The sequence below is a fragment of the Drosophila navojoa genome, chromosome X (genome assembly GCF_054131105.1).
Source record: "Drosophila navojoa isolate 15081-1374.11 chromosome X, UAZ_NAV_1.0, whole genome shotgun sequence".
In the NCBI taxonomy this organism is placed as follows: Eukaryota; Metazoa; Arthropoda; class Insecta; order Diptera; family Drosophilidae; genus Drosophila; species Drosophila navojoa.
In genome coordinates, this window is record NC_142895.1 from 3,382,023 (window position 1) to 3,394,776 (window position 12,754).

The window sequence follows — 12,754 nt, forward strand, 5'->3', positions numbered from 1 at the left end:
TTGCAGAGTTATATAAGATGAAGCAAACAAGTTCATTTAGCATACAGCAGCTTTGCCTATGGGCATTAACATTTCAATCTTATGCTAATTACACCAATGCAACTTAACAGAACCTTAACATAACATTTCATTTAACATACAGCAGCTTTGCCTATGACCATTAATAATATTATGCTAATTACACCAATGCAACTTAACAGAACCTTAACAAACCATTTCATTTAACATGCAGCAGCTTTGCTTGTGAGCCTTAACATGTTATGCTAATTACGCCGATGCAACTTAACAGAGGCATAACATAACATTTCATTTAACATACAGTAGCTTTGCCCATTAACATAACCATTTCAATACTATGCTAATTACGCCTATGCAACTTAACAGAGCCAAAGTATAACAGAAGCAATTCAATTTATTACAGACTACCTTAACAGTTGGGGCAGATATTTTACATTAACATTGCTATGCCATGCCAACTAATTATATAGATCTATAGCAGCTCTATAGTAACTAAGTGTTACTGTCTGTTAAGTTAGAAGCACCATCACAACATTTGCTGTTAAAACAGTAACTGTATCAGCTCTTTAACAGCGTGCACTTTAAAGCTAACAGCCAGCCGTACAACACATCGTTCCGAAATGTTAGCCTAAGCGCTTATAAACCCATTCCCCCAAAAATTAGCCTTAAAGCGCTTCACTCAAAGCTCTTGAGTCGCATAAGCGAAAGTGCAATAGAGTTCAGTGCAAGCGCCATTTTTTTCCTCAGTATACCCTGTAAATGGGTAAGCGGGGTATATGAGTTATATGTAAATATTGAAGGCAGATGGTGTGGGAATCTGAGGTGGTATATGTGTGCTCTTGAGCTCAATGAAGAACTCGATCAATCTAACCATGTCTGTCTGCTCGTTTATTCGTCTCTCTGAACGGCAATTTTATTGGATTATTTTTACTTGGATGTATGCGATGCTCTCTTTAGCTGAATAAATATGTAAGTACATAGCTGATTTATACTACATGGAATAGCTTCATTGAATCTCTGTAAGCCAAGCTCATTTGGGACTATGGATTTTCGATCTTTGGTACATATACCCCGTTCTTAATCAAAATATTAAGGCTCTACAAGTAGAATCAAAGCTATATAGTGTTCAGATAATAAATAATTTCCATAAAGTGGCAGCTGTAGGAAGAAGAAGCGCAGTAGCTGCATCAAGTGAGCGCAGCCTATCCCAACATAATGCGAGTTGGGGTATTTTCTAGTCGAGCACCGCCCACTGGAGCAGTCTAGCTTGTCTTATTTGCGCTGCCAACTCGTTTCGCTTTGACAGCGACGCGTCGCAACACGTTGAGCTGGCTGCCAGCGAAGGCTCAGCCAGCAAGAACTCAACTCTGGCTTTAGTTGGGAGCAGCTACCATTGGGGAGACAGTCCTCCTTCTTCTGCTTCTTCTTCATATACTTTTCTCTCCCTCTCCCTCTCTCCTTTCTTTGTCTTCGTGTTGGCTGCAAGCTTTAAGGCGATTCTTCGCTTGTTTTATGGCACTGCATAAATCAGAGGCCATACTCTCATGCCGCCCCCTTACGTCCCGCCTCTAACACTCACAAAGTAGGCGTGGCTTTGGTGGGGCGGTGGTGCATTTATTGGCCAAATTTATTGGGCTCGAGCTGGAGATGATGACGGGATATTACGACTATTTCACATAGTTTGCTCAAGGGCTGCCCACATAGGAGGCCCGCGAGGGTAGCCAAGCACCCCTCCTGAGCACCCTCAGTGCCCCTACAACCTATCCACACAGCGTGTATTTTTTTTCTGTTTTTATATTGTTGGGGGTCTCTGTAATTGCCGTGCTCGCAGTGCATGAAATTTTCAACGCAACAAATGAAAATATTTTTGTTTCAATTTTGTTGACTACGTAACTCCCTCTACGTAACACCTCTTGGCATCTACCACTACCCCCGCTATCTCTCCCTCTCTCTCCATCTCTCTCTCTCTCTCTCTGACGTTGTGCCTCTTGGCGTGGCTTGCAGTGTTTTTTATTTGGCATGTCTGGGACAGACGTTGCCTGGCGCAAAACATTTAGGCTGCTTGGCCCTTTGAAGGCTCGTGGTCATAAATTCCGTTCTCACCACATTTTCTCTCCTTCCGAGCTGGCCCCGCTTCGCTTTCTGGCCATCTTTTTCGCCTGTGTGTCAGTGTGTGTGTTTTTTTTTTTTTTTGCCAACAGCAAAAAGCATTTTTGACTCTACCAAAAGGTGCAAAACAGCTTTGGGCAACCAAATGGCAACGCTTTGAATATCAATTGCCCAACAACGAATCTTTGAATACTCTTACATCAATTTATGAATGAATATATGAGTTCTGAGGAAGTTTTTCATGCATATAGAAAAATGTACGTATAAGTGAGCTGGCATGAACATATCAATCGAAATATATATATCAATTTCCATATGGTTATCCGTACTCATCTTATCCATATCCATATACATATCCCTATCACTATCCCCATCCGTATCCATATCCATTTCCATATCTATGTCCCTATCACTATCACTATCCATATCCATATCCATATCCATATCCATATCCATATCCATATCCATATCCATATCCATATCCATATCCATATCCATATCCATATCCATATCCATATCCATATCCATATCCATATCCATATCCATATCCATATCCATATCCATATCCATATCCATATCCATATCCATATCCATATCCATATCCATATCCATATCCATATCCATATCCATATCCATATCCATATCCATATCCATATCCATATCCATATCCATATCCATATCCATATCCATATCCATATCCATATCCATATCCATATCCATATCCATATCCATATCCCTACCCCTACCCTTATCCCTATTCCTATCCCTATCCCTACCCCTATGCCTATCCCTATCACTATCACTATCCCTATCCTTATCCCTATTCCTATCCATGTCCATAGACAGATAAATCATGCTCTACTCATTTAACCGATCCTGCCAAACTGTTCTCAAACTGAATGTCGCAGCGACTAGGCTCCATGCGAGAGGGACCTGTTATTAGGGCACTGGGAAAGGAAAAAAGCAAACGCAACACTCAACACTGCAAAGGCATATAAAGCATATTTTTGGACATGCTTTCGCCTTGAGTTTTTGGCTTGGCTACCCAGCCAAGGCAGTCAGCCAGCCAGCCAGCCAGCTAGCCAGTCAGTCAGCCAGCCAATGGCTAAGCCAGCTTGGGTGGCGTGGCCGTTGAGGGGGCTGCGAGGCAGTTAGTAAGCGAAAGCAGCCCCAAGAAAGAAATACGGAATCTAAAATGATAATAAAATATTCATATTAATCTGCTTGGCTCATAAAATATTCAGCTGCGTAATTGTTGGCATTACGTAAAGTAAGAACAAGACGTAGCCAGTTAGTGCCACGCCTACAGTTATGAAACAACGGCACAACAAGAAAAGGAAGCAGTCGAGAATCGGAGAGCGAGGAGTGAAGCGGCTGGGAAGTGTTGTGCAGGAAATGCCAGGGCAAAAATCTTGCAAGTTTGTAATTTACACCTGGCTGCGTTTTTTGTCTGCCTGCCTACCTGGCTGGCAACGTGCCGCCCACCCTGCCCTGCCCTGCCCCCTGCACTGCCTTGCCCCTTCACAATCCGACAGCCTATTTGCCTGGCAGATAGACTGACTGGCAGGCCTTAGCTCAGCTTTGCGCTTTAAACAAAAGACTTTTGGCTTTAAGGCAGACCAGATATGCTATAGTGTGTGTGTGTGTCTGTGTGTGTGTGTGTGTGTGTGTGTGTGTGTGTGTGTGTGTGTGTGTGTGGCTTGTGGCCAAATCCTATTAAGCTATTCATAATTGCTCATAATTTTGGTTGATTTCATTAGCATATGTAACAATTTAATTTGATGTGCGAAAAGCAAATGAAACTCTTTACACACACACACACACACACTCACTCACAGACTGGCACACACACACATACTCATATGCATAATCAATGATGGCTCATTAACCTGGCTGACAACTGTTGTTGCTGTTGTTGTTGCTGTTGTTGTTGTTGTTGTTGCCGCTGTTAATTACGCATCGCATATGCGGTCATAAAATATACAATATCATTCTCATCGCTTGCTTTTATATCAAAATGACGTCGATTAACACCTTGCGCCGTGTACCTACGTACGTACGTGAGTGTATGTGTGTGTGTGTGTGTGTGTGTGTGCGTGGCATTAAATCTGATTAATTTGATTTATCGTAAAATATTTAAAGCGACACTGCGGCTGCCCACAGCGGAAGTTAATATGGCCCATGCGGCGTATGCGTAATATGCGTTGAAACTTAGCTTCGATAAGACTTGGGCACAAACGATTTCACAGCAAATTAAAGCGTGCTAAAGACGAAGATACCCTGCAATGAAGCTGAAGCGTCTATTTGAGCAACTTCAGTTAGCAGATTCGACTTGCATTAACTTGCATTAACTTTCCCAACCTGATCATGAATTATTTCAGATTTCAAGCTTATCGATTTCAAATCTTATCGATTAATAGATAAAAACACATCGATATTCAATACATCACGGATTTATTCATAGTTATACAATTATTTGAAACTAGAAACAGCTGAATCTCAGGCGTTTCGCACAAACGCACAACCCCTCAATTGGTTCAACTGGATTCCGTGCGCGAAAACTGTCTACAGCTGAGGAATATACAGACAGAGAATATATTGAGTGAGACACAGGACGATATATGTATATGTATATGCTTACCCCCTTAGTGGCGAAACTCTTGTTTGCGTCTTTACTATATATATAACTAGAGGAATGATGATTGTGATATCTTCGCAAAAACGAATTTAGCTAACTTTTCCAGATGTGCGACAAAACGAAATCATTAAAAACGAAATCTATATAGAGAGATTAGCTATAGTAGTACTTACTCTATCGGAGCATAATATTGAATTGAATGTTATTGTCGTCTTAACAGTGCCAGCTTCTCAATATCTATCTACCAAACAAAAAAGTTAATAGATATGTAATATATGTTTAGACATATAATATATAGATTCGTACTTACCTAATAATCTGTCCTTTTTTTTTCTTGTTGCATATTGCTTAACATTAAATTGTATTGTATTAGTGTCATAAAACGCGTTCCATAGTGTGCATTGTTTAATGTTTTTGTTGCTTTTGTTAAGATATTTTCTTATTATGTTCATTTGAATGCGACTAATCCAACAAACTGTAAATAGTATGGAAATAATTAACCCATTAATTTTATTTTCAAATATTTTTAGAATACATAATGGCATTAATATTCATTTCTGATTAAATGGCACTGGCAGTCAAACTGATGGACAAATATTTATAAGAGGGACCAACATGATGCTTGTAATAACGTAAGGCAAGCTCTTTCGGTGATACATAACTCTCTACGCCCACATCTCTACTTTACGTCAATCTCTATGTTACGATTACCTCCCTATGTTACGTTCACCTTTCTATGTTACGTTCAGCTCTCTATGTTACGTTCACCTCTTCAAGGTTACGTTCACATCTCTAAGTTAAGTTCATCCCTCTACGTTACGTTCATCTCTCTATGTACTTCCATTCTTTACGTTATTTCCATCTCTCAACGTTACGTCCAACTCTCTATGTTATGTCCATCCCTCTACGTTACGTCTTAGGTAGATGAACGTTACGTCCATCTTACGTCCGTTCTCTACCTCTCATCCATTCTTTATGTTACGTCCATTTTTTTACGTCATTCATCCACTACGTTACGTCCATCTCTGTACGATACGTCCATCTCTCTACGTTACGTCTATTCTCTAAGTTACGTCCATTCACTATGTTACGTCCATCTATATAAGTTACGTGCATCTATCTACGTCACTTCTATTCTCTATGTTACATCCATTCAGTACGTTACGTCCCGTCACTACGTTACTACATTCACTACGCTACGTCCATCTATTTAAGTTACGCATTCACTACGTTACGTCCATCTATCTAAGTTACGTGCATCTCTCTACGTTACGTCTATTCTCTATGTTACATCCATTCAGTACGTTACGTCCATTCAGTACATTACGTCCCGTCACTACGTTACGTCCATCTATTTAAGTTACGTTCTTTCTCAACGTTACGTCTATTCTTTGAGTTACATCCATTCAGTATGTTACGTCCATTTTCTACGTTACGTCTATTCAGTACGTTACGTTCCGTCACAACGTTACGTCTAGTCACTACGTTACGTCCATCTATTTAAGTTACGTCCATTCTCTACGTTACGTCCATCTATACGTTTAACTAGCTCTACTTCCTTCAAAAAAAAATTACTTATGTTTCTTTTCGACTTACCCCTTTGCGGATCTGTGGTACCATCACATCAAAGAGAAATCAGCAAAGACGCAATACTTTAGGCGAGTCGCCAGTTCTCGGGGTTGAGACATGTGTATTTGATATGTGTGGAAACTACGAAATGGCAAGCACTATAAAACGGAACTTGGAAATGAATCACATCTAATAGCTTACCGTGTATGTGTTCTTGCCAATATATTGTAACTAGTAATAATTGTAATTTTTATAAGTGCTGGGTGTATTGTCTTTTACTGTTTTGTTACTCTTGTTTGACTTTTTTTTTTTTTTGTTTTTTCCTTCATCTTGTTATGGTTCTTGTTATGGGTTTTATACTTGCATATTTACTTTTTTTGTTTGTTTTTTATTTTTGTGCAACTCATGATACACTTCTGTGTACTACAAATAATTTTTAATTTTCCAACGGCAAAAGAAAAAAAAAATTTTTACGACACGAAATTTTTATAAACACATTTTATGAATTTTTTCCGAAAATTTCATTTCAACTGTGAATTTGGTAAACTTTTGATGAATTTTTGTAAATTTCACATTTTCACAAAAAACAAAAATTTTTGAAAAAAAAATAGGAGCTCCAGCTCATGCCAGAGCTCAGACTGAACTGAGAATATTCTGAATGCTCCGGAGGTGCCTTAACTTTTGTACAAGCAAAGCCTACTACGATTTCGTGTACATTTTGCAGCCTACTTGGATTTCATACAAATATGTATTTACAGAGTCTTGCATACAGCCTTAACTTTTCTCTGAGCAAAGCCTACTAGGACTACTGCTACTACTAATCACTCATAGAAGTTCGTTTATATATATCCCTCGTCATGTTCACTTTCCATATTCACTTGTATCTTCTCGAAGTTTCTATTCCTATTGCTCTCAAGCAATCAACACACACACACACACACACGCTGCTTTTCGACAAGAGGTCGTCTCATTCTCTCTCAGTGTCACCCGCTACTAAGCTCATCTGCAGCTACATATATGCGTCTCATTCGCACTCAGCTGGAGTGCCACTTTGAGTATACCAAGCATGGTGCTGCCAACTTGCGTAATACCTCCAACACGCCTGTAACAATAGGACGCTATCTTGTTAGACAACACACAATTACTTCATATTACCAGGCAATAGCATCCCACATTATATTTGTGATACATTCGAATAGTAAATATCTAGAAATGCGACTAACTGCATTTCTCAGTGAAGCCAGATTTATACACGAAATGCAATATATTCAGCAATACAATATCTGGTAATTTTTCAATATTAAAGGCGAAGATACGCTTCAGTTCGGCCTTTATCAGCTAGGGATCCAGGCCGATATAGTAGATAACCGCTGCGATGGTCTCCGAGTAGGTCTCCGCCGTACATCTGCGTGTATATCATTTGGAGCACCTTCCGTCGACATTATGCATTAGTGATGCTGGGTAAGTGGTCCATGGAATCCTGTTTGTGTTCACATCATTTTCTGGATCGGCTTCGTCATCCGAAATGCATCATTTCATTTATTTCTTCTAGTCCAACTTATTCGAATTCGCCATACAAGGATCTGTTCCGGCTCTATCGATCACTTGACGTTTATCCGGGAAGCAGCATTCGGCCAATTTATATCAATTTTGCATTGCTCATGAAAATAATGAAGAGATCTGCCCGACGTATGTGGGTCGCCGGCAGAGTAGTCAATCGACCAATACTATCGACTGTTTCAACTGTACTAATTGTCTATCATACCAGCCAGACGTCCACTCGTTTACGGAGTCAAAAGAGAGTAGATTAGTTTAGATTTTTTTGCGGATCTTATATCTACTTACCTAGACTTAGAAATAAATATTATTTTTGATAACTGTATAGAATCAGCTTTAAAAGATATCGATAATATTAATCTATGGAATTATTGCACAGGATTTTATTATGAATTATGAAATATTAAAGAAGTTGAGTGCAATTCCGTCAACACGGGACTTCAGGTGGTAGCCTGAAAACTTTAGCGAAGGTAAACTACTTTGAATGTTAATATATAGATAGTTATAGATTGAATTTCAATATATAGATGGATATGATGTTTTGCAGTTCCTTAAAGGGCATCTGGAGGTGTTAGATGGGATCTAGGGAAACTGCTGTAGAGTAGATAAACCAAGTTCATGATAATGTTTAAAGCAAAACAATGAATATTACATTCAGATGCAATTACTTAGATCTCTTGCAGATATTTGAATTCGATTGGATTTCAACTGCCATCGAATTCGATGGACTTTAATCCTTTGTTTAAGAATCGTATCATTTATTTGAATAAACCCAAATTTTAATTTTTTGCTGATCATTAAATGGTGAACAGAAGAAGAAGAAGAAACGATATATACGCTGTTCGAATTACACAGAATTTGCCTTAGGCTTGATTGGCTTTTGTTGCTGTTGCTGTTTCTGCTGTTGTTGCTGTTGCTGTTGTTGCTGTTGTTGCTGTTGTTGCTGTTGTGGCTGTTGCTGGTGGAGGTGATGACGGTGGTGCTGGCGATGATGGAGTTGCGCCTTGAGTTTGCTTAATGGCCTTCTCTAATCTGATCTGCAGCTCACGATCGATGCGCTCCTTGGCGCGAAACACCTTCGATTGGAGGTAAAGGGAGCCGCCAGTTGCCTTCTCGTTGGCCCGGAACAGATGCTCATAATTGCCACGGATCTCGGCCAGATTGCTCAGATCCTTGACATTGAGTATCTGCTGCGCCTCATGCAGTGTCATACCCTTCACAGCCGGATCGTGAGTTTTCGCTCTACTCAATCTATTTGCCCGATGCTGTTGGGCCGCCGCTCGCGATGCGTCGATTTCCTGACGCACCGCCTTCACGAAGGCGCGACCCACCGATTGGGCGCCATAAACAAGGATCTTCACGAAATGCTTGGCCATTTGCTCCCGCTCCGTCTCGCCCCCGTTCTGCCTGGGAGTCTGTGCCTCGATTCGATCCAGAGAATTTTACAACTTTTCTCAAACATTAACGTACAAGTGTACTGAATTTTCTAACCGAATATAACTTAAACGTGTGTGTACTTCCCTACGTGTTTTGGATTTTTGTCGATTTTGTTCTGTTTCTTGTATATGTGACTTTTTTTTCTTGTTTTTTTTTGTTGTTTATTTTAGATGTGTGACATTTATGGAAAAGATTTGAGATGCGGGAGAGTGAATCTAAGGCCGATTGAGCGAGTCTCCCATTGTTGCAGATTCTTCTTCAACAGATGTTCAAAGCGGGGTATATAGACAGACAGAGAGAAATAGATAGAGAGAGAGAGAGAGAGAGAGAGAGAGAGAGAGATATAAACGAAAGAGAAAGAGAGTCAAAAAAGCAGGAAGACAAAGGGGTATATATACAGACAGAGAGAGAAAGAGAGAGAAAACAAGAGAGGTAGGGGCATAGAGAGAGGGAGAGAGAAAGAGTGTTAGAAGCATAAAGAAAGATTGAGAGACAAAGGTAGAGCAAAGGGGGACAGACAAGGGCTAGAAAGTTAAAGAAAGAGAGGGAGAGAGACAGATAGAGATAGAGGTTGTGAGCCTAAGGTACATATAGAGAGGCGGAGAGAGCGAGACAGAGCGTCATTGAGCCTAAGAGACATGCCGAGAATTAGTAAGACAAAAAGAGATACAACCCTATCTATTGAGTTCCCCCATCTGGGATGCAGTTGTAAGACACAGCAAGCCACTTTCGAGCCATCAGAATGTGCGAATGTCTGACTGTGTGTGTGTGCGTAAAGGTCGTAAACAAATTATGCGCAAATTGACTTAGTTCCGGAGAATGGACAAACTGGCGGGAGTGAGACAACAGCGAGTGTGCAAGCGAGATGGACTAAGATGTGATATGATGTGATGTGCGTCAGGTATTAACATAATTACAATAATGACTTGTTGCCGGTCAATGTCAGAATGCAGCCCACAAAATACCAGATGCCAAATGCCAAATGTCAAATGCCGAATGGCAATTGTTAGTCTGCCCGCTGAGACTCCGGAATTTGTGGCCATAATTTTGAGAGTCAAGTTGTCAGCAGTTGTTGTTGTTGTTATTGTTGTTTTGCATTTGCATAAGCTCGATTTGGAGTGGCGTCTTTTTAAAGCACAGCCAACCGTATCGAATCGCATCGAATCGAATCTAACCTCACATTACGTAATGCCAACGAGTCGCAATTCCACGCCCTCGATTTGCGTTGCCTTGCCTTGCCTTGCCAGCCGCTTTCCCCTTTAGCCAAGCGCCGCACGGCCACATTGGCAATTTACGGAGTGTGCCCAGCCCAGCCGCAAATGCACAACAATTCCAATTGCTGTGCCGCACAGTGGCTCACGACGAGCCGGAAAATACAATGGGCAAAAGCGAATGTGCATGTGTTTTCCCCATGAGGAGCTAAGAATTTGTCGAGTTTCATCTTGACAATGACAAGATATCATCTGTATAGCATTGCTAACTTCTTAATCGATATCTATTGATATCGCTATTGTGCGATAATTAACATTTGTTTGCCTGCTCTGCTCCACAGTGTGCATCGCCTTTTCCATTTGCCGTTGAAATTCACAAACTGTAATTGATCACATTTGCGTTTGTCGTTTGATTTCATTGTCTTGTGCGTGCAGCGGCATGGGGCCTGGACTCCGATGGAGTTGCGGGATTTGAGGTTGGCTGGCGTGGGCCGCTGTGCACACGCCTAGGCCTCCATTCGCCTACAATTTCCAAAAAATGCCACATCTGATGGGTTTGGTTGTTATTGCTGCTGTTGCTGCAGTTGCTGCTGTTGCTGCTGTTGCTGCTGTTGCTGTTGCTGCTGTTGCTGTTGCTGTTGCTGTTGCAGTTGCTGCTTTCGCGTTAGCTCATTCATTATACAAACACCTCCACCTGACCATGGCCCACGGTGCGCCTACAGCATAACAACTCTCGCTCTCCCTACCTCTCTCTCTCGCTCTGTCTTCTCTTTCTGTCTCTCGCTTTCATTTTGACTGCATTTTGCGATTAGTTGCCATTTAAACTGCTGTTGCCCTTTTGTTCCCCTTGTTTTCACATCCATACCAAACCCATTACCCTCTCTCTCTCTCCCTGTCTCTTCCTGTCTCTTCCTCCTTGGCTCTATCTCGACCTGCTCTGATCTGTCGCTGTTGGTTGCCAAAGCATTTTGATTTCCGCACTGCATCCGGCAGTTTTAATCCCTGAACAGCAGCAGTTTACCGAAAAAACAAGGAAAAATTAAGCAAATAAGAGGCGATTTCAAACAAATTGCTCGAATAGCAGATACCCTAGACATCGTGTGAGCGTCCTTTGAGTTGATGAAGTAGCTCTAGAGTCTGACGAATGCAGTTTTATCGTAGAATGCAATAGATTTAGCCAATTGGACAAGCGCTTGTCAAGTATCTGCTAAATTTGACAGCCAGCTGACTTCAAAGAAGACGCCTACTTAGCATTCCGTGTTATGTTTACAGTTAGAGTAAAAGTTGATGTCAGCCTTAAGCCAAAACTGATTCATTGTTGGCTTAAAGTCTTTGTTTCCTTGCACAAGTAAGCTGACAGCATGTTAAGTTTAACAAGCACTAATATCTCTTATTATTATCATGAGAGTAGCAAAAGCAAATCAATAGACCATAAAGAGACCATAGAGTTTTAACCATCAGTTAAAGTGCCTGTCAAATCTCAGACTTACAAATCTTGGATTATCTATAAACAGCTTGTATGCATATATTTTAACATCATGTCAACCTTAATGTCAACTTTGATAGTTTCGTTAGGGAGCATTTTAGAGCAAAACCGTCAAGTTAGGGTATACGAATTGACAAATAGTGGCAAGGAAGGGAGAGGCAGCAGAGTGAACTGGCGACGAATGTGAACGCAGTTCACTATTTACCACACATGAACGTGGGATCTGAACGAGAACGTCAACGTGAACGTGATTCTGAATGCGAATGCGAATGCGAATGTGAACGTGGGTGATGCATGGCGTTGAAAATGTTTAGGCCTAGTGTCTGGTGTCGCATTCATTGCCATTCATTCGGTTGCTGCCGTTTCGTGGTTGCCTATTGCCAGTTGTTGTTGCAGCTTGGCATTGATAACCATAAAACGGGGTCTCACGTATCTCTGAAACGGTTTGTGACAGATTGATGGAAGGCATGAACTTAGCTGTATAAATATCCCATAGATGATGCAACTATAACTAGTTACTAGTTATAGAAGGTCCATTATCTACAACTTCTCTATGTGGGTGGGTTTCAGCTCACTTCTCAGAGACATTTTTATCGAGTATATCTACTAGATATATGTATGTATATCATGGAATATCATATTATTAATATGATATATATCATATAAAGTATGCCCAGGGTATCTGCTAGTCGTGCTGTTTTAGTGCCTGCTATTGCTTGTGGCTAACAT

General features: G+C 40.8%; 1 protein-coding gene and 1 long non-coding RNA gene across 4 annotated transcripts; both read right to left on the reverse strand.

The window, feature by feature from the left end:
• Window positions 1-4,564: 4,564 nt before the first annotated feature.
• LOC108657607 (uncharacterized) lies at window positions 4,565-7,117 on the reverse strand. Of its 3 annotated transcripts, none has more exons than XR_016197560.1 (6): window positions 6,536-7,117; window positions 6,362-6,475; window positions 5,076-5,240; window positions 4,939-5,002; window positions 4,769-4,862; window positions 4,565-4,698 (listed from the first exon to the last, which is right to left on the reverse strand). It is a non-coding gene; the product is annotated as an uncharacterized LOC108657607 (long non-coding RNA). The 3 variants fall into 3 exon arrangements; XR_016197561.1 differs by having other exon boundaries at window positions 4,769-4,858; window positions 4,939-5,006; window positions 6,536-7,115; XR_001925987.3 differs by having other exon boundaries at window positions 4,939-5,006; window positions 6,536-7,109.
• A 1,500-nt stretch (window positions 7,118-8,617) lies between these two features.
• Window positions 8,618-9,466, reverse strand: LOC108657606 (mitochondrial import inner membrane translocase subunit TIM16). The gene has a single exon (XM_018110262.3). It carries the CDS (start codon window positions 9,265-9,267, stop codon window positions 8,755-8,757), a length of 513 nt encoding a protein of 170 aa, XP_017965751.1. The 5' UTR covers window positions 9,268-9,466; the 3' UTR covers window positions 8,618-8,754.
• Between the last annotated feature and the right edge of the window lie 3,288 nt (window positions 9,467-12,754).